At 40.3% G+C, this 21,001-nt stretch overlaps 6 protein-coding genes across 6 annotated transcripts; 1 reads left to right on the top strand and 5 right to left on the bottom strand.

Annotated features, from left to right (window-relative positions):
* Nucleotides 1-242: 242 nt before the first annotated feature.
* Nucleotides 243-1,995, bottom strand: LOC135341151 (mitochondrial inner membrane protein OXA1L-like). Its single transcript, XM_064537647.1, has 3 exons — nt 1,186-1,995; nt 570-680; nt 243-458 (listed from the first exon to the last, which is right to left on the bottom strand). The coding sequence occupies exons 1-3, from the start codon at nt 1,993-1,995 to the stop codon at nt 342-344; spliced, it is 1,038 nt and encodes a 345-aa protein (XP_064393717.1). The 3' UTR covers nt 243-341.
* A 104-nt stretch (nt 1,996-2,099) lies between these two features.
* On the bottom strand, nt 2,100-6,779 carry LOC135341141 (nuclear receptor coactivator 5-like). Its single transcript, XM_064537637.1, has 6 exons — nt 6,469-6,779; nt 5,354-5,522; nt 4,679-5,125; nt 3,363-3,565; nt 2,673-2,951; nt 2,100-2,461 (listed from the first exon to the last, which is right to left on the bottom strand). The coding sequence occupies exons 1-6, from the start codon at nt 6,773-6,775 to the stop codon at nt 2,247-2,249; spliced, it is 1,620 nt and encodes a 539-aa protein (XP_064393707.1). The 5' UTR covers nt 6,776-6,779; the 3' UTR covers nt 2,100-2,246.
* Nucleotides 6,780-6,856: 77 nt separating this feature from the next.
* LOC135341153 (mediator of RNA polymerase II transcription subunit 10-like) lies at nt 6,857-10,905 on the bottom strand. The gene is made up of 4 exons (XM_064537650.1): nt 10,658-10,905; nt 8,045-8,128; nt 7,882-7,984; nt 6,857-7,062 (listed from the first exon to the last, which is right to left on the bottom strand). The coding sequence occupies exons 1-4, from the start codon at nt 10,801-10,803 to the stop codon at nt 6,961-6,963; spliced, it is 435 nt and encodes a 144-aa protein (XP_064393720.1). The 5' UTR covers nt 10,804-10,905; the 3' UTR covers nt 6,857-6,960.
* A 98-nt stretch (nt 10,906-11,003) lies between these two features.
* LOC135341152 (serine/arginine-rich splicing factor 10-like) lies at nt 11,004-12,557 on the top strand. The gene is made up of 3 exons (XM_064537648.1): nt 11,004-11,486; nt 11,574-11,615; nt 11,859-12,557. The coding sequence occupies exons 1-3, from the start codon at nt 11,078-11,080 to the stop codon at nt 12,416-12,418; spliced, it is 1,011 nt and encodes a 336-aa protein (XP_064393718.1). The 5' UTR covers nt 11,004-11,077; the 3' UTR covers nt 12,419-12,557.
* On the bottom strand, nt 12,525-13,508 carry LOC135341154 (nuclear envelope phosphatase-regulatory subunit 1-like). Its single transcript, XM_064537651.1, has 6 exons — nt 13,381-13,508; nt 13,264-13,335; nt 13,142-13,212; nt 12,803-12,912; nt 12,692-12,746; nt 12,525-12,628 (listed from the first exon to the last, which is right to left on the bottom strand). The coding sequence occupies exons 1-6, from the start codon at nt 13,400-13,402 to the stop codon at nt 12,569-12,571; spliced, it is 390 nt and encodes a 129-aa protein (XP_064393721.1). The 5' UTR covers nt 13,403-13,508; the 3' UTR covers nt 12,525-12,568.
* Nucleotides 13,509-15,387: 1,879 nt separating this feature from the next.
* On the bottom strand, nt 15,388-20,939 carry LOC135341135 (proteasome assembly chaperone 4-like). The gene is made up of 3 exons (XM_064537629.1): nt 20,787-20,939; nt 16,255-16,330; nt 15,388-15,561 (listed from the first exon to the last, which is right to left on the bottom strand). Exons 1-3 carry the CDS (start codon nt 20,937-20,939, stop codon nt 15,440-15,442), a joined length of 351 nt encoding a protein of 116 aa, XP_064393699.1. The 3' UTR covers nt 15,388-15,439.
* Nucleotides 20,940-21,001: the final 62 nt, after the last annotated feature.

Below are 21,001 nucleotides of genomic sequence, written 5' to 3'. Positions count from 1 at the left end.
ATTACTGCAAGCATCAAACATTATGCGATTTCTGAGTGCTCTGCAAAAATTACATAGCAATGTACCTATACTGGTGCCCTTGCCAAAATGCGATATATAGCAAGTTTACAGTTGCAATCATGATTTTTTTACACAGAACCTGGATAGATGCGTAAGTGCACCTCTGTGGTTAAAGGTAATAATATATACCGCACAACCAGACTCTAACATGCACTCACACCAGGGGTACATTATACTCTTGCTCACACTGATCGATGTACTATAATTCAATCCGATCGCTATACCTACTCAATACAATCACAAAATAAATTAAAACATACACGCAACACAGTATGAAACGGCTACAAACGTTTGTTAATTTTAGGAATACCAAGTGAAGTTTTTACTCCTGGTATTTTGAAGACTAAGATTTGAACCGTCGAGATGAGGGAGTTAGTAATCCAATAGCAAAACAAAGCCTGCATGCAATGGAACACAATGATAAGCAACAAACAATGTACTCACTATTGTGGATATGGTAACAGTTTTCTACAACTGTTTTATTGGTACTAGCTGCAGACAAAACTTACCGATGGAAACGTTACAGAGACTGGTAATATCAGGAAGGCTGAAGCTCTCATGAACAGTTTTACTTTCTTGTACATATCATTACTAGTATCTCCTCCACCTTCACCTCCGAGCTAAGTGAGGAAGTAGTTAACAGTGAACAACAACACACTACGCAAACAAAGCAGACATACTTAGAAACTCATAATTATTCTAACGGATGAAGTATGAACAAGCCTCTAGAGACACCTAGCATAATATCCTAGGATTGCAGACATACTTAGAAACTCATATTCTAACGGATGAAGTATGAACAAACCTCTAGAGACACCTAGCATAATATCCTAGGATTGATGCACCACATGTACATTACAGGAACAAACTAATTGGTGGTTGTAAAGCTATAATCACGGATAAATCCCATGCAGTTTTAAGTTGAGGTACTGTATATTAGATGAGTTTTGCGAATTTTATATCATTACTTTTATTGAACGAAAAGTTAAGTGTAAACTTTCTGCTGATTTGGCCAATTCGCAAAACATGTACGGTATATACACTGACAGCAATTTACCAAACATTTCTGCTGATTTGGCCAATTCGCAAAACATTCTAGTAACACATTTATATTGAGCAATTTACCTCAATATTACATAAGAAGGTGGCACATGCAATCAGGGGTAGGGCAAACGTGGGATCAGGCACAGTGAGATCTTGAAACCATAATATCCCACCAGCTTTCATGCTCTCCACAGGTAGCTGAGCCATACCTCGCAGCGCCATCAGGAATGATATGAACACAGGCAATTGAGCCAGTGGCATCATAAACATCTTGATAGGATGACAATTATTATCCTGATAAAGCGTAAGTATCTTCATCCCAAGCTCAGCTTCAGTTTTCTTGTCTCCAGCTGTTTTAGCATGTGTCAGTTGCGTGTGTAATTCCTGCGCCTGGGGGTTTATGTTGGCAATCTTTGCAGCATTGATTTGCATGTTGACAGCAAGGGGGAAAATTGCTAACCGAATAAGAACAGTTGCACTAGCTATGGCTATCCACCATGGCAAGTGGAGAGATGTGTGGGAAAATTCAAGAGCTGTTTGCAATAGACCTACAGGGCTATATCCACCAACCGTACCGGTAACAACCTCTGGGATTTCAGAAACAATGTCGGTCACTGTGGGTGTACTTGCTTCTAGCGGTGCTTGTGCCGAGGGATCGGTCCACTCTGGGGGGAACGTGGGAGTCTCACGGAACATTTCAGGATCACTTGGTATGTTACCAGTCGAGTACAGCCTATTTGTACACAGTCCAGAACAGTGTAACGAGTGTCTTGTAGACCAATGCACAGGTTGGATTCTTATCAAATTGCGTGCTTCTGATACAAAAAATGTTCTCTGCTTACATAAATGTCTTGGGAGTCTCTTCAGCAGTAGATGGACTGTCATTATCATTAAGTAGTGCTGTACAGGTATACCTTCCAGCTATGAGATTGAGAGTACCACCACGCTGATGAAAATGTTTATTTAGAGCCCAGTACTATAAACCTACACGTGGGTAGTGGGTCAATTATAATTATGAATACAATCATGCACAAAGTATTTTGTTCACAGGAACACAATAATATTCTCAACTCTATTCTTAACAACGTTTAATGATTCACTGTAAGCAACGAGAGAAGCAATATACGAATCCAGTTCCAGTGCTACCACCCAGGACCAGGTCTTGCATAGCCGCCAGTTGGCCTTGGAGGGTGTGTAAATTGGGAGTATTCACCACCACCCCTAGTGGGCCTCTGCGGCAGGCGGCTTTGATTATTGGATAGAGTGGGCACAACAGCACTTGAGCCGAGGAGACTGAGTATCTTGGCTTGGAGATCAGCTTGCTGACTTTCAATGCTCTCTTTGGAGGCCGATGGAGCTGGAGAGGAAAAAGAACGGTAACACTAATGAACATGAAATGAAGTACATGTACACATAATTATGAGGAGAAGTCACCGAGTATAAGCTAGACCTCAAAAAGCACAAACACACCATAATAATTTTATAAAATTTACTTACGGACACATGCATAACAATTACATGTACATGATTCAACTGTGCACTTCAATACACTAATTACAATGTAATACCTTCGGGTCGTCGAATCATGCTGGTGGTGTTTTGACGAGGAGAATGTATTTCATTGACACTGGCTTCTTTCTGTCTCTGAAGAGTATTAATGACCATGTCAATTTGCTCTGGTCGAAGCTGTTCACCAGATGCCATTTTACCGAGCAGTGAAGACACGTCTGCCTTTGCTGGTCTTGCAGTACGAGCTGGAATATGCCCCTGACGAACGTCTAGGCAATAGCGCTCATAATCTTTGTCTACTAGCCCTAAGGCATCATCCAAAGGCATATTCTTGTGTTCTATGGTCATCAAAAAGTTGGAAAAATGGGGAGAAAAAAGAGAAAAAAGTTAGCCATCAACAAATTGAAAAAACAGCTATATACATGTAAAAGTTACTAGTTGCACGTAATATGCATACTGTACGGTTGTACATATAAAGACTACCTCTGTCTGGTCATGGATGAGATTGCCTCGCTAAAACAGTGACTTAGTAAGGAGATAGCATCACATTGTATACTGACAAAAAAAAAGCAGACAAGCTACTGCTAGTCACGGATTGTAGCTAGGCAGATTCAGTTTACACTTGGACCAGCACGTAAAAGCCCACCACAGTTGACAGCCTGGTTGCTGTCTTTCATATACAACAGTAAGTCCAACATGTAATAGTATAAAACAATCAGTGTCCCGAAGCAAACAACAGAGAGCATTACCCTGTGGGTTCCTGCCGTGCAATATAGTGAGTGTAACCGAGCGGTGCATCTCATTCTGAGTGGAAAGGATGACCACATAAAGGAGGCCTCTCTGAGCAGCCTCGTCTAGAGCATCCGCTAGCGACATGGTGGGACTAAGTTGAAGCCCCTCGATGCAGAGACGTAGTCCCTGGAAAAGGTTCCTCACATGCTCAGCATAGTCCCTGTAGAGGTGTAACAGTAACTGTATTACTGTATTGATTGTAGCTACAGCGTTTCCAGTATTCGGGAACATGCATGATTACTTAAAATAAATTCACACAAAATTAATGTAAACACTCAAAAGTAGTGAGGTAAGTGGGCTTACAATGCAAACATGGTACAAGCCACATTCATACGCCCACTTCTGCCTTCAATTACTGCTAGGTATAACCAACCAACAGGGCTCGGTATTGACTGCTTGCGCAAGAGCTAATCAGTCCACAGAAGCCCAAACAGCAAAAACAATGACGTACTACATACGTGTTGTCATTACTCATAACACGTATTTAAGACAGTACACGTATTACTAGAATGTTTTTTTGCAAGGATCAAAGTTTGTAACCGTATACTGTGAAATTTTCGCTTTGTTTTCGTGGATTAGCAATCTTCCATGGAAAATTAGGTCCATGAACGATTAAGACACAACGTCATTTGATCAAATAACGCGAAATTCATTTAACGAAATGCTTTATACATTCCACGAAATTTAAGTGCCTCGAAAATTTCGCGCTATATAAATGCGACTTTGCAAATACCTACACCAGTACTTGTACGACATAACGATCTTTGCCAGAACAAAAAGTATAGATAGCAAAGTCTGCTGATTTGGCTTGTTCGCAAAGGTTTTTCACCAGCAAAATATTCTAGTCATAGGGTAGTCTAGTAGCAGCACCTCTGTTGTACGTACAGTCTCAGCTGCTTTTAGCTCTATGCTAGAAAAAGACTCTGCTTCAAGAAACTTCTGCATGCACAGCCTGTATGACCATCATCTGAACAGAATGAAAGCTGCAGAAGAGCACTCGAGCTTCGAGGTTTCAAAGGCTCAGGAAGAGCTGCAGTGTTTGAAATGTAGCACAAAACCATCAGACTAACATTCTGACCTAGTTAGCTCTGTGGACGTTGACTAATGAATTTGTATTCTCATGAAAATGTTTAGTCATAATTACATGCACATGCATGGAACAGTAAGTAGCAGGCCTTTTTGCTACAGGATCGAGGTATGTGTAAAAGGCTAATCTGACACACAATCTAGCAGTTTTGCTAAGTGTGCGCTGCGCATACATGTGAAAACTCACTTTTGTAGCTTATTAACAACAATAATCAGCATGTCGGGAGGCCTATTGTCCTCTTGTGGCCTCGGGGGTGGTGAGGGCAGCCGTGGCGGTACAGGAGGTAGTGGTCTTCTCTCTTCTCTTGGGTGACCATAATCCTCCCAGTCAGGGGGCAGAGGCTCACGGGGTCGAAGGGGAGGGGAACGGGGGAACGGCCGAGGGGGTAGATCACGCATAGGTGGTGGTAGCCACTCTTCGCGATGCCCACGATGACCGTCAAAGGGATCATCGCGTGGCCGGTGGTAAGGATTACGCATAGGAATATCATGAAGGAAGTGTGGGTCCATTATTGGTGGTGGTAAAGGGGGTCTGAGTCTAGGTGCCATTCTCATTCGATCTATCTCCATGAACCTCATTCGCATCTCATGCTCAAACCTACCAGGAGAGGGGGACCGTCTGGGGGGAACCCACCTGTAGTAGGTAAAACACCAGGTACTTGTACATATGGAGTGTAAGAGTACATGTACGTAACAGTTTAATCCTCCAAGTAGGATCACTTGACGCTTTTGATAAAATAGCTCTTTTGCTGACCCTCAAATAGAGCTATTATATTAATCGATATACATGTAGTCAAGAGGTAATCCTAGCAACCATTTTCAAACACAATATACATGCACAATTGTAAACGGCATTACAAACCTTGATTTTTCATGTCTCCCACTGTCAAAGCTGCCTTGACGTCTCCGGGGAAAGTCTCTGTCCTTGTCTCTGTCTCTGTCCCTGTCCCTGTCCCTATCTCGATCTCGGGGACGCTTTGTTTCAGAATTACTATCGGAATCCTTTCGTCTTTCTGTGGCTAAGTTAACATCTGGAAGATGAGGTGCGTGGGTGTGTCAACAACAAGAGTTTAAACAGACAATCACCAATCACTCGACACACTAACAGAACTAACAGATGCGTACTGTAAGTCTTCGATTTAAGGCGACCCTCCAAATATGCGACACCCAGGAGCTTCAGCAAATTTCTGACCTCTAAAATAGCGACAGCTGCGTTGACAATTATTTGTTCATGTCGCGTTCTAAATTGAGGTAAATGTAGCCACTCGTGGCCCAATCAGTGTTTTTAAGTGGCCTGAAATCGAGGCAAGTAGACTCTGTAAAATTACCTCCAATTAGACGCGACCCTCTAAATATGCGACAACAGGACTTCAATATAATTTTTCAACCTCCAAAAGAAGCAACCTCTGGCTTCGTAATTATTAAAAAGTGTCGCTTTAAATCGAGGTCTTACGGTATAAATGGGAACAACTATCATAATTGACGTCATTACAGCGCCAGAATAAATTAATTTCACTTCTGAGTGGCGCATCTTTAGAGCACAACAAATTGCGTTCAGCCAAAGCTGGTGCCTAAATTATGGTGGCGCTTACGGTCAACAGCTAGTATAGAATTTGTGAGAAAATGAGCATGGTCTAGCTCAGTTTCACTTGCTAGCTGCACCGTTGAGAGCTAAGTGACTAGTGAACAACATTCATTGACTGTAGCTATGGGTTAGACAACTGTTTAGAAGTGAAGGAAGTCAAAGATGCAGGATGATCGTCTAAGCATTTTTTTATTATAAGCGCCATAAAAAATAATTCCAACAACGGTTGGCACTTTTTAGGACCTAAAAAATTATGCTGATGCTGACGTGGGACGTGGCGCTTAAATTATGGTAGTGCTGTAATTACATTAATTACAGTACAGCCAAAACTTTTTATGCGTGACTCAATGCATAAAATTAGCTTTGCGCCAAGCAAAGGCAAGAGACCTCACCCAGAACTCGCCCTTTCAGCTTTTTGCCATTCCATGCTGCCACTGCTGCCTTAGCATCTTCCACTCGATCATACTGCACAAAGCCATATGTTTTGTGCAAGGATATGCCTAGGATCTTTCCATGCTCCTTAAACAACTCCTCGACCTCCTGTCTGGCCATTGCATCGGCAGGAAAGTTCCCCATGAAAACACGGGAATTCATCAACTTAGGCTCTGAGCTGCTTGTAAAACTGCTAACTTTATCATTGACACTGTCTTGTTTGCTATCCGCCATTTTTTCACCACGTGCTCTCAAGCTGAATGTCATTCAATTATTAGCCGCATGCAAAAAAGACATGTACACTGTACACATTGTTTTAATGCTAAGAATTAATACAGAGTAAGAGTGTTCAACATGGGTAAACATCGTAATCTAGTATGCACAGAAAGAGACTATAAACATGATTGATGAAGATAATAATTATAGGGGGGGAGGGGCTGAAACATTTGACACTATCTTTGTTCTTTTTTTGAAAATTCAGACACAGCTACGTAAGCTTGAATCTCTTCAGGAAAAACTGGTTCCAGTTGACGTATCAATTGCTCTCGAAAGTCCTGCACAAAACACAGTGAAAGCATTATTATCATCAAGACATGTACTGGTGTACCAAGGGCGTAAAAGAGAGAGAGGGCATGCAACAGCTTGCGAGCAAAAACTAAAGGAGGCGATGGAAAAGCAGATTTTTATGTACAGTACATAGTATATCCGGTCTGTGGCTTTAGTTTTTGCTCACACGTAGGGTTGATAGTTAGTTGCTTGCTCTTTATCTTTTTATACGCCCTTGCTGATACTACAAAGGGTGTTGATGCCTCGGTGGAGGTTTCAAAGTACATAACATAAAGACTCTAGCTATTATAGCAATAGCTTTTGTACACACCTTATATCAATGATGAACATTTTTGCATTAATACATTTGCTGGCATTCCAGAATCGCAGAGAAAACTCAAAGAGTGGGTAATGATCGACCATGATTGTTGTTGTAAAGGATCGATGCCAAAAGTCCTAAGTCTAAATGAATGGCTGCATCATCAGAGCCTTGCAGCTCTCTGCTCTCTTCTCACTCTTGCAGCTACATAGCTAGCGTTCTAGTGCAGAGCTGACTACTAAGTAGAGTAGCAACACTCCATTGACAAGTTTTTCTACACACTCTTCTGAAAAGGCTGCAATGGTATTCCAAGTAAGCAAAACTAGTCAAGTGAACGAAGCATTATTTTGCAAATCCAAATGAAAACATAACTAGAAGACTATAGAAACTCTTACTTGCACTTCATTGATCCTTGAGCAGCTGTAGCAGTCTGTCTACACAGACACACAAACACACTAATGTATACCTCGCTTGCGATTGCGCAGCAAGGCATAACTAGGGAATTCACCTTGTAAGCCTGGACTTTCTTTTGTATTCCAATGTGATCACTAAGAGTTCTTTCCAGCTGATGTCTAGTGAACAGCTCAGGATTACGGCCTTCATCCACATACCTACATGTAAGGGAACAACAAAACATTAAAAGTATAGTAACACCGAGCATTGCCACTTACTCTAAGACTGCCAAGGGTACGTGGAGATCAGAGTATTCATCTTTCAGTCGATCTAATTGTCGCATATTCTCAATGGCACCATTCCTGGAAGAATACATACGCACAATTCAAGAAAATACAACTGAGCAACACAAATGGGGAACAATAGACATCCCCAATAGAATCATTCATTCTAAAACTTCATGTATCCCTCCCTTTATTCGGTGATTGATCCAAACAAAACAACTTCTGAGTCACCTTATACTACATAAACGTATGTGGAATGAAGAACAAAATAGTTAGTTTGTGACAATGAAACTTCACTCCAAGTGAAGAATAAAATACTGCAGTGAATCGTAAACACACTTGGGGATTAAGAAAAAAGGAAAGGGGTGTACCTTCCTCAAAATACATTAGAGTTTCCCGCGGGGCTATCTGAGCAAGCCAAGCGATAATCAATGTAGGGCGCTCTAGCCAATGTAGTAAAAGACGGTGCTGAAACATCAATACAGTAAAAGGTGCTACACAAAATTTTATATTTCCACATACTATACTGTAGAGAAGAAATTACAAAGCGAAATAATTATATATCTCCTTCGAATATTCGTAACGATTGTGTTATGAATTCCTTACACGCAGACAATGGAGAATCAAGATTAAAATAATTGTCTCATTGATTAACTGTCGCACTCAATTTTACAGTGGAACCTCTCCATTAACAACCACCTCCGTCCGAAGAGCAACCACACGCTATATAATGGCCAAGAGCTCAGATCTGGATTGAAACTACAATGACCTCAATGTAAAGCAACCTCCCAGGAGCGACTACCTCTCTAATCCGTATAACGAGCAGCTTTCTAGTCCCCAACCAGCTTTAGCAATGGAAAATAACCTCCCAGAATGAACAGCCAAACCCAGAATTAGCAGATAATTATTGCTGAGATAGCATTATTTTGCACAATCGTGAAACCTAGCTGTAGCTTGTCTCTACAGCCTTTTCAAAGCTTGTATAAGCTAAAGGAGCAGTTAGCAAAGCTCCAAGATTCATTTGCAGCAAGAAATGACTCATAGAACACAGAACATACATAGCTGGCAATCGAAACCTCCCAAGGAAGACCACCTCTCTATAACGGCCAAAAGGCTGTTCCCTAATGGTGTTCGTTTTATGGAGGTTCCACTGTATAGCTTGTGCCAGTAGTCCTTTACCCCAATATTCCCTCTGAAATAAAATAATGTTCACTGATTCAAATTCAAAGAATTATGTTCGAGTAATAGTAATTCAAGATTGACAACAAACCCTAGCCTGTCAATAATGTGTTGTGTGTACATGTTTTGTACATATGCTCAACTTTTACATGGTTGATTAACCACACGTATCGTGCCTGCTTTGAAAGCTAACTACGCTAGGTTTCGCTGCTGTGATGATCACTACTCTACTACATAGTACATGTAAATCTACTAAGTTAAGGCAATCAGTATACTACTTCACATAATTATTAACAGAAACTCATTTTTCTGCAGCACTCGTCCATATAAAATATATATAGCCTAGGAGTTTTGATTGCTTAGCTAACATTGCTTTCTCGGTAAGAGAGTAAAACTAATCTGACACTGTTTTTAATAGCCATGTTTGAAGTCAATGGAACCGCTCTATAATTAGTATGTTTACACGTCAGTAAGCCAAAAGCAGTCTAAAGTGTATAACTATAAAATTAATGATAAAATCAATTTTTACTACACGTAGCTCACCAAGTGGGCATGTCACAACACTATTTTCACGTTATTAGTAGGAGGAGCAAATGAGGAGATGGAGCGTCTTACTGAACTACTATTGTGCTAGTTGGGCGGATCTAGCAGAGCGTGGGTAGTAATTATAAAAGGTCATACCGTAAGACCTCGATTTAAAGCGACATTTTTTAATAATTATGAAACCAGAGGTCGCTTTTTTGGAGGTTGAAAAGTTATATTGAAGTTTTTCTGTCGCATATTTAGAGGGTTACATTTAATTAGAGGTAACTCTACAGAGTCTACTTGCCTCGATTTCAGGCCGCTTAAAAATACTAATTTTCCAGTGGGCTACAATCGAGGCTAGGGAGTGGCTACATTTACCTCTATTTAGAACGCGACATTAAAAAATAATTGTCAACGCAGCTGTTGCGATTTTTAGAGGTCAAAAAATTGCTGAAGCTCCAGGGTGTCGCATATTAGGAGGGTCGCCTTAAATCGAGATATTACGGTAATTAGCAGAAAGGTCAAGTGGTGTCCGACCTCCTCTGGCTCAAACATATGGGATTAGATCATGCCTATCCCCGGTACGCGGTAGCATTAGTTTGACATGAAGTGCATGCATTTTTGAGGTTTGAGGTCAATCCTTGAAAATAACTACTACCATATAGCGGGTAATTTTCGTGGGGTAAAATATTCGTTATTTTCGTGGGCAGGCTGACCTCCACGAAATTTTATCGTAGGCGTGGTTTATCTGAATGTAGGAATGCTGTACAGCCACGAGACTAAACGAAATTTTTACTCACGAAAACTACCATTTCTCAAGTTGAACGAATTTTTTACCCCACGAAACTTACCCGCTATACGGTACATGTATACGGTAGTTAATACATTTTAACACGTACTTACAGCTTCTCATTGAAGTTATTTTGTCCATGCTGTTGAAAATCTCCTGCTATCACACCAATAGTTCTCAAATTCTCAATGAAACTTTCCAGCTGGTATTGCAGGACTTCAGTCTTGCTAGATGGATGGTCAGAAGATCCAGTTGCCATATTAAATTGACAGACACAGGTATATATATATAGAGCAGACTATATACTACTAGACGTAGACAGCATGCAGGCCGGGTTCACGAGGTACTCAGTTAAACGGCGCTTTTATTAGAAACAATTAGCAATTTGCGTTGGGGTGTGGCTGCTACTGTGGCACACCGTCTCTGGTTTCGTACACGTGACATTTAGCATCACGTGAAAATTGATCGAAAGCTTGATTCAAGTTCACCTTCTTCTTCTTACTTGTACTCGTACTCGTAGGCTTGACAAGAGAATGTCTGGGGACAGTATTGTAGTGGTAGATGATTATCAGAACGGCTCTCCTCCTTTACAGATCAAGACGACAGAAGACTCTCCCCCTAGCCCTAGCTCCAGAGGTGACAACAGAGATTCTTGGAAGAGATCAAGGAGTAGAAGTCCTGTTAACCGACAAAAACTCTACGAGTCTGAAGGGACTAATACTACTAGCAATCACCCCGACTTACAAAAGGCTAGACTCTTTGTAGGAAATGTTGATCATCGAATAAACCGATCTGAGTTGAGGAAGGCATTTTCCCGGTATGGAAATGTTTTGGGTGTTTCAATTCACAAAGGATTTGCTTTTGTTCAACTTGACAACGAACGAGAGGCCAAGAATGCTATAATTGGCGAGGATAATCGAGTACTCAATGGCTCTAGGCTTCGTAAGTCTGTCTTGAAGTCTTGAATCTTGTTCTTGTTTTATAACATAACACATGACTTTTTTTACCTTCATCATTTTTCCTAAATAGATGTGGAGTTCTCTCAAGCTGCAAAAAAAGCTGGAGCAAAATGTAATGCGAAGCTTAATATCTTTGTTTACTTCTTCAACCTGTTATCTTATCCTCCCGTAGGTACACTTTACAGTGTACAGTTCCTTCATGTATTGTGTATGTGTAGTCTAGCCAGCTGCTACATGTACGTAGTATCTATCATCTTACTACTAGTAATGTTTATAATAGATGTAATTCCTCTAGGTATAGCTGTTCACCTTGCTCCTACACTTTACATAACTATGTTTGTATTCATTTCCTAAGATAAAGAAGTAGAAGATCAAATTGCAGAAATCAGGAGGAGGGCATCACCACCACCAGCATCCAAAGGGCAAAGTAAGGGCTCATATGCTGATGATCTGAAAGACAGAGAAACCAAGCTCAGTAGGTTGTTAGCAATGGAGAAAGAACTTGCTTATTATCGGTCTCACGATCGCTATTCTCGACCTTCTGACTACTACGATCGTCGAGGTCGCCGTGACTACTCACCCCCACCTAGAGACTACAATCGGGGTAGTTTTGACCGCAGAGACCACCACCTCTATAGTCGCCCAAGCCCACCTTTGTCACCTACGCCAAAATTGAGCACAGGAGGCTATCGCGACTCCTACCCACCCAAAGGCAGGCAGCCCTCTAGCTACGAGTCCCGTGATTATGCATATGGAAGGAGTGGGGGTGAATTAAGTGTTGGATATGGCGGAAGCTCTGGAGGTCGCATAAGTAGTGACAAATCTCCTGGAGGACCACCTCTTGGTTGGCCCACTGGTTTCAGCAAATCTAACCCCAACCAACGTCCCTTCTCTAGCAACAGTTCCTGGAAGTAATGCTTCTCTTGATGTGACTCTGAATATTATAATGACTGTGTGAAACTTCTTATGTAAATACTTGCCACTGTTGCTTGCCCTTTGCAATTGCTTATTAATTTTACACTTTCAGCAAAATAAACAGCTTCTTAAATTCGAATGGGATGATAATTAACTAGGATAACTAGTAATGACTGTTGCTGGTTTTCTTCTAATAATCAGTTTGCCTTCCTGTATAATTATAAGAAAGAAAAGGTGAAATAATCGTGTCTATATACTGCGTGTAGTACAAACCTGATCGCAAGACATATTGTAGTCATAGAGCACATTCTGACACCTTGAAGTTAGACTGCAAAATGAATTATGGATTACAAACATAATCACAACAAATAAATTAACGCTTACATGTTTGCTGCATTGTTTCTTTCAAATACTCCAAAAACGTAGAGCAAGGTCAACACAAGAAGACTAGCTGTTAAACTTTTGTTAGCACTCATCATATCCCAGTAACCTTCCTGTACAACAAATATAATGAAACGCGACATACCGTAATCGTTCTAATTATAGAACCAGTAAAAAATAATTATTTTTCTAGAAACAATGTACGAAAAAAAATTTTATTTGGTAGTATAATTATGGGTGTTATAAAAGAGGGTGTCCTAACCGAGGCTGGTTAAAAAATATTGGAACGCTTACGGTATAGGTATTAAATTCATGTAATGATAATCCATAAATGACTCTTACATAATGATTATCATCCATCCACCAAATGTACAGTGACAAGAGGAACCACAGCAACACTCCAACTAGTATGACTATATTGAATCTGTTAAATAACATGTTTCTAAATTATATGGGGTACTCACATCTCCATTTTTTTGTCCTAGTTCGAACAAACCTCACACACTCCATCAATCTTTGCTCAAATGCTTTCAAATCTGGTTAAATGTAAAGTAATCAAATAAGCTGCCATAGAGTTTTACCTTCAGCTTGCTCTCTGTTCATGTTAACTTTAAGAGTAGATCAAGTATGTTAGACAGAGTATGTATGAGTCTGTATGTTAGAGTAAATTATCAGAATTTTAATATTCTAATAAGAGCACATTCAAAAGATGTTTTCAGCGATCGTTACCTACTCTTTAGTTGCTCACGTGCACTGTTGCAACCCAAAGAGAGAAGACAACAAGTTCTTTGTGTCTAGTATAACTTAACTGTGTACCTTGAAATACAAGTATGACTACGTACTGGAGACAAGCAGGCCTTAGGTATGTTTATAGATTTATTTGAGCCTGCAATTATTCATGTAGTGAAGTGCATGTATTATTAAAATTATTGTTTTAAAAATAATTATATTACACGTTTTATATTTGAGCAAGCATTGCATTGCTGCATAGATATACTAGATATGATCTAGTTAGAAGACCCTGAGTAATGTCTCCCCCCTCTCTGTAAATACAGCAATTCAGGAGAGTAATGTCCATATTAAATCCTTATTTATTCGATGTAAAGGCGACACTTTTAAAATAATTATAAATTAGAGGTCGTTTCTTTTGGAGGTTGAAAAATATTGTTGAAATCCTGGTGTTGCATCTAATTGGTGGTTACACTACTATCCTCGATTACAGGCCGCTTAAATTACATTGTTTCTAGCGGTCTGAAATCAAGGCTATGGTTTGACCTTTAGGACATTACATAAAAAAATTGTTATCAACGCAGCAGTCGCTACTTTTTGAGGTAAAAAAATTGCCTAAGATCGAGGGTGTCGCGCGTATGTGGAGGGTCGCCTTAAATCGAATAAGTACCGGTAGTTATAAATAGGGTGACATTTGAATTTATGCTCAATCTTCGTGAGTATACTTCTCACTTTTAACACCCAGTATGAGCTAGCTATCCCACAGATGCACTTCAGATCTTTTGTTTCCTGATCTGCATGCAAATATGTACACAACAATAGCTTCTATGTGAGTGTGAGTTTTAATTAAACTTGTACATGTGTACATTCAACTCTACAGCTATCTGCAATACTCTGGAATTTGTGCCAGGCTACTGAGACAGGCCCTAAAGCAGGAGTTCAGATCAGCTGACATTGCTCGAAAAGAGAGCTCCACTATCAGGGTTCATAAATGGAAGGATAGCAAACCAGGGAAGCCTGGTAAGGTCTATTTGCATTATGATTCTCGGGCTATTAATTGCACATTGTGAAAGTGTTGTCTACAGTGTTTAACCCCACCTAAAATGCATGTGCTTACAAGGCGACATAATTATTACATGTGGGCCAAAGAGAGTTTGTACCACTGTATCAGAGAGTTTTGTGACAAACTGTCGAGGGACTGTATGTAAAAGCTGTTATTATGTGCTGATATGTAGAGTCACCAAAACATCTTAGAATTAAATTTAGCAGTAGCGCTGTAATTGGAAAAATCCGGTAGTGAGCCTATCTAGATTTAGCAGTCCGATGCCAGGATTGATAACTGAGCCAGGCAATAATTATGAGCTTTTGGTGCCTCTATTATACGTTCAGTGTTAGTGACTGCATTGTTTCCTTTCCATGCAGAGTCAATCAGGCAAGCTCAGTAAAATATGGTGGTGAAGGGAACTATTAGCACACACACGAAACATTCTCATTTAACTGGGTGATTATACTTTAGAATGCATTGGCAATGTTAGATCTCTACCATTTTTTGTTTTTGTTCTGTCTTATATAGTTGTACAATTGTTTAGTGATCTTGAACAATTCACGCTGTGTGGTCCCTTTGAAATAGACAGCCTATATAGTCCCCTGTGGCTATTATGTATTGAAAGTACTCGATATAAACAAGGTCGTTATTCATACTAAGTGAACCTCTAAAGTCTAGCAAACCCTTTTAATACTGATTATAAGCTTTATATAACTCTTCATTTTTACTCTTGGTATAATCGTACCAATAAAGCACTTTTCTCTCAGTATTAGTCATATTAATTAATTTGAGTGGTTCAATCAATGAGACAGCAGTGAGTACGATGAAATCATGATCATCCAATGAGAATTAACATTGATTGAGTATCAAAAAGAGAACAGTTCAGGATGTTTAACACACAGTTCACTGATGTGTTCTTCGGCTAGTAACCGCACAGACTCGTCAGCAATGTTCACACTCACAAAACACTGACATCCACCCTTGAGAGCTGCAGAAATACAAGAGTGCTTTAAAAACAAGCACGATAATTGCTAAATACAGAGGCAGGTGCATGCCAAAAAATGAAAAATTCATTCATATAATTATACATTTTTTTATTGCCTTAGCATCGTATAAATTATAAATGGTCCCCCCAGAAGGATCTACATGCGTGGCAGAAATGGTCCCTGTACTATAAACGCCCTCCCCCCTGATGGTGGGTGGATGGCTCTATACAGACCAACTGTGTATGCAATGCTTAGCTAGCGGAGAATAGAATAGAAGACAAGCCTGGCACAATTAGTTGAGCAGAATGTACCAAGGAAAGTAATAATTACACTTGTAATTAATAATGGTGGGGATGAGTATAAATGCACAGCAGCGCAGGCTCACTCTATGAAGTAAAGCAGTATCATTGTTTATTATGCACCTAACAATAGATTTCTAGCTGATATTTGAGTTAATACCAAACTGTGGGATCTATCTTGCATCAATTTCTTAGATTCCTGGTAGGGACAATCTATAACAGCACAAAAGGTCCTGGGGGACAGTCCATGGCAACATACAATGGTCCGGGAGGGACAATGGGCAGTGCCACGGATAGTTCTAGGGGGGACAGGGAACACATTATTGTGTGACAGGCCTACAGTGTGTATATACAGTATTTAATTATATAATCATGTCCCAGACTCAGCTTTAATACCTAGAACTCTAGATAAATTTGAAGATGATGTGTCTGTCGAGTCACCGATAAGTTGACTGCTTATTGGCTGGGAGTCCTGAAATAACAGAGTGTGTATGAGTATAATGCTGTTATACTGTTATCAGCGTGTGTTGTAAGTACTGTATTCACACTCTAAAATTAGGCACCACTAACGCTGCGAGACTACGGTGGTATGTATATGACTAAACCTATATGCAAGACAGGAGAGTGTTACTGGACCCTTTAATATGCTAGCCTTTTGTCAATATTGGTTCTCACAATTATGACATGGATGTCTACAGCAAACAGTAAAAGTTACCGTAGTGGATGCGCCAAACATTTTAACAATGATAGCCAGCTCTTAAAATAATTGTCCTCAAACAATTCGAGCAGGGAGCTTAATAATTATGGTAGTGCTTGTGCGCTACAGCTAGCGGCCTAAGCCTAGTGTCAAGTGTAATCTCATAAGTACGCAGGTGGATCTACGATTTGGATTTTGTTCTCTGTTGTAGACAGTTATCGTATAGCGGGTATATTTCGAGGGTATAAACTTTTGCGGAATGACCGTTAGAAAGGTTTGGCGGATCTAATGTTCGCGGAATAGCAGCCTTTCTGCAGTACATGCAGAGCTATGCATCAAATGCATGTGCATACTTACCCAGGGGGGGGGTCGGACAAGGGTGAACCGTTATGTAACAAGATTTAATTCTTAGCCTCATTCCAAGATTATTATTCTCCATTATGCGTTAAAATGGACGAAAATCCGTCTCTAAACGAGGTTTTAAAGCCTCTGTACCACAACTGAAAAGCTATATCGTTGAGATTGTAAGCACCTCCAATAGGTTTTTGAGCTACTAGTCACACAGACTGAATGTCTGGAACTAAGAGATTGTCGATGACTCGCATCAGATTGCAACAAGCAGGCTGGTTGAGGCAAGGTACTTCAAATAGCTCTATATAGTACTGGGAAACTAGACTTCTCTGAATAACTAGTAAGAGTAATTTAGTCGACAAATTCCACATTGAACTCAATTAATGTAAAAACACTTTGAGTCAGCAATATTTGTGCTCACGTGATGTTGTCCGGCCCCCCTGCATAAACACAGGCAGAAAGTAAAAGTGATTGCCTTGGAAACACGCCTTTTTATAAGCGCCCCCCCCCCCCAAATTACATACAGCAATGGTGGACTAGCAACCACGCCCCTTTCTCTTGGGAACGGGACTGGCCAGTTACGGAAGTGGTTCAGGGAAAGGGGTGTGGTTTCCTGTTCTAGCAACACAGTGAAGTCACTATAACTACATTCCAATGGATGAGTCATGATAGTCACCGGCCAGTCCCTTTAGCAAAAGAAAGGGGCGTGGTTTCTAGTCTACAGCAACAGTTGGAAAAAATTTCAACTTGGAATTACACTCTTTTGGAAATAAATGCAGCCTGGTAATTGGTCAAGGAAATATACGGAGACAAACATTTCCGGATTTTATGATAATTCTAGCCTCTTCTGTTTCGTGCTGATGCAAACGCTTAGACAGACTTTTTGAAACAGCAGGCCACTGGCAACTAATTTCGATAAAACTCTTCACAATTATAATATTTCTGCAACATCACTAGGGCTTGACAAATTATGCTAGCATAATTTTTGGAATAATTGCATGTTGTCCTATTATTCACTGGAATTTGTACAGTGATTAATCGCGTATCAGTAATTGCACGTCGTCGTCAAGGCAGTAATTGCACGTCGTTAATGACGTGCAGTTATTGCCTTGACGACCGCGGCTAATTTTTTTACTGACACTGCAGCTAAAAATGTCCTTAAACTGCATCACAAGCGATTAACACTCAATAGTATGGCTACTCGTGCAATAAGGGATTAATAGCACTCATAAAGCAACTAATAGGGAGACTAGCATAATTGAGAATAATAGTTTGTGGCCATTGTGGGATTTTAGTAGCCTCTACACAGGCTCTCCTTTTTCTTTACCACAATCGTTCAGTAAGATAAAATACTGTATTAATCGTTCAATACAGTATTAATTGGAGGAATAAAGAAAGAAATAGAGGTGGAGTTAGGAAAATGGAGAGCCTGTATCGGGAAGTCGCGTGAGGGTAGAAGGGTGGTAGAAGGGTGAAAATGAGCGTGGACATGCTGAGCTAAAGATGTTGGACTGCCCACGTAGAGATCTATGACCAATAAAACTTTGCCTACAGCAAGCTGGACATGGGCTTGGAACTGGAAGTTTGCAAGCTGTTTATACAAGCTAGCTAGCTATATACTAGCCTCGATTCAAGGCCGATTAAAATACGGCCTGGTACTTATTGCAGGGGTGATAGCGCGCATGCGTTTCAAATTACCTAGAATAATGGGTAATCGTACTACGAACGTAAAACCTTAGTAAATTATATCGGAAATTAGTCTGTTTACTAAGAATATGTTCCGTAATACTTTATCTCTATGACTGAGTTCTGTGAAGCTGTGGCTTATGCCGTTTATTGCGTTGGTCTAGAAGGCTTGAACACTAGTTTTAAGACAGAAGAGGCTCTCATCTACGTCTAGGATGGTCCTATAGCCGGGTTGTCTTCGCAAGTAGCAGTTTGAGGCACCATACACTTCCCATAGCCTGTACAGATCCAAGGTAAGACATCCTGACCATACAACCGTCATAGAGGTAGATAAGAGCCTCTTCTGGCTTCAGACTAGTGTGAAAGCCTTCTGGAACAACACAATAGAGAGCTAAGCTGATGTACAAAGATAGAAAATAGATGAGAGAAAGAAAAAGGGGATTCCCCAGATTCTAGCTAACGCATGCGCACTATCACCATGCAATAGGTAACAGGCCGTATTTTAATCGGCCTGGAATCGAGGCTAGCTATATACCTAGCTAGATCTACTATCGTGTGTATAACATACACAGAATATATATCTTGTGTCTTTATAAGTGCTAGATTTAAACTAATAGCTTAGTCATCATTATCATCTACAGGTAGCTACTGTCACTAGAGCTGGCCACGCTGGTTCCCTGACTTGCAGTAGCTTGGTACCTTGGCAGTGTCTCAGTACAGTCTGAATGCGTGGGAGAATACCTTATGTCACTATTGTGGGCTACATATCGCCCACGTTCATAAAAATATGGGTCACGCTAATTTCCCAACTTTCTTTCTTTGCTAGCTCATTTGTCTATTCTTTTTTTGCTACCTTCTTATGGATAAACAATGACAACAGCAAGAAAAAGTAAGGCCTGGGAACGAAGCTAGGATGTAATGCTACAAATTGTAGCTGTATTGTACAATACAAATTATCTTTTCAGAATGAAAGTGAACTGGTACCACCAAACAGGCTGACTTTTTGAGAATAGTCAAAAACAATACAGTAGAACCTCGCTAATCCGAACCTCTTTAGTTCGAAACCTCGCAAATCCGGACAAAATGGCAAACTGAAAAAGAGGAGGGGCTGTCAGTAGAATAGACTACTTGCGCATTCTAACTTGCCTTGCTGAATCAACGATAATTTAACTGCTCAAGACAATGGCCACTGCAAAGAAAACGAAGTGAGAGCTCACACTGTCAAGACTCACTGTATTGGAGAGAAAGTTGAGATAAAAGACTATTCTAACTAGCAGCTTCCCTTCTGGCCACAGTAATATCATAATACATGTACAAATGGTAATTATTCATAATCACATCCGTTAATCCGGAAATTTCATGTATTTGGATATGGTCTGGTCCGGATTAGCGAGGTTCTACTGTAATAGGCATAATTTGTCAAGGCCTAAACATCACTTTGCGATTGTCTGGGAAACCCTAGTCTCATGAATCAATCAGCCGCCCTTCTTTTCCGTCTGAGCACTCTTTACACAAACTCATGGGCCACGGAATTCCAACATGACTAATGAGATTGCTCACAAGTATCAGGTAACTTAATAGGAGGCAGCAAATAATGAAACTTTATATACCGTTGAAATAACGGATATGGTTAAAATAATTTTATGGTTTTGTTAGCTTGTACAGTGATGTCATACATTCCATTATGCCATGACTTCACGTCACATAAAGAGTAGGCCCTGGCAAATTATGCTATTTTGCCGCCTATTATGCTTTTGAGCACTGCCCCAAATTCAGCCTAAAGAACCCATTATACCTCCACATTGACGTCATAATAATCTTTTTTCAAAACCAGTAGTAGCAAAAAAATTATCTCTTGTTGTATTGTACAGATTCAACATTATTCTTCTAGATGTAAAGGAGGATGTTTAACAGCAGAGGACCGTTGTATTTATACCAAAACCAAATCCACAATTTTAACCCCTAATTATACCCTAATTATGTCAGGCCCCAAATTATGCCGACATAATTTACCAGGGCCTAGTAAAGATCAAGAGTGCTCAGACATTCCTCCCTGAGAGGTTGCGGTTGATTCATGAGACTAGGGAAACCCCAGGTACTCTATATGGATATGAGTGAATTGCAACAGTGGCAGAGTGGATTTAATGGGTACACAGATGGCCATGACTGCATGCAGCATATAATTATTACCTACCAGACGACTTTTCATGGCCACAGACAAATGTTTAAAGGATGAAATTCTACCAATCCAGACTAGGACACTTTGCTTCATTCTCAAGATGTAGAAGTGGATTTCACATCCCAGTAATGTCTTGCTGAACTGCTTTGTAGTGATGACTTCCTCCATTGAAGATTTTCTAGGTACGTCTTTTTCTAACCAATGCCCTCCCACGTGGCTAACATTTTATA

This window comes from Halichondria panicea, chromosome 9 (assembly GCF_963675165.1).
Source record: "Halichondria panicea chromosome 9, odHalPani1.1, whole genome shotgun sequence".
In the NCBI taxonomy this organism is placed as follows: Eukaryota; Metazoa; Porifera; class Demospongiae; order Suberitida; family Halichondriidae; genus Halichondria; species Halichondria panicea.
The sequence above is the reverse complement of the archived record's forward strand: the minus strand, read 5'-3'. Positions and strand labels throughout refer to the sequence as shown.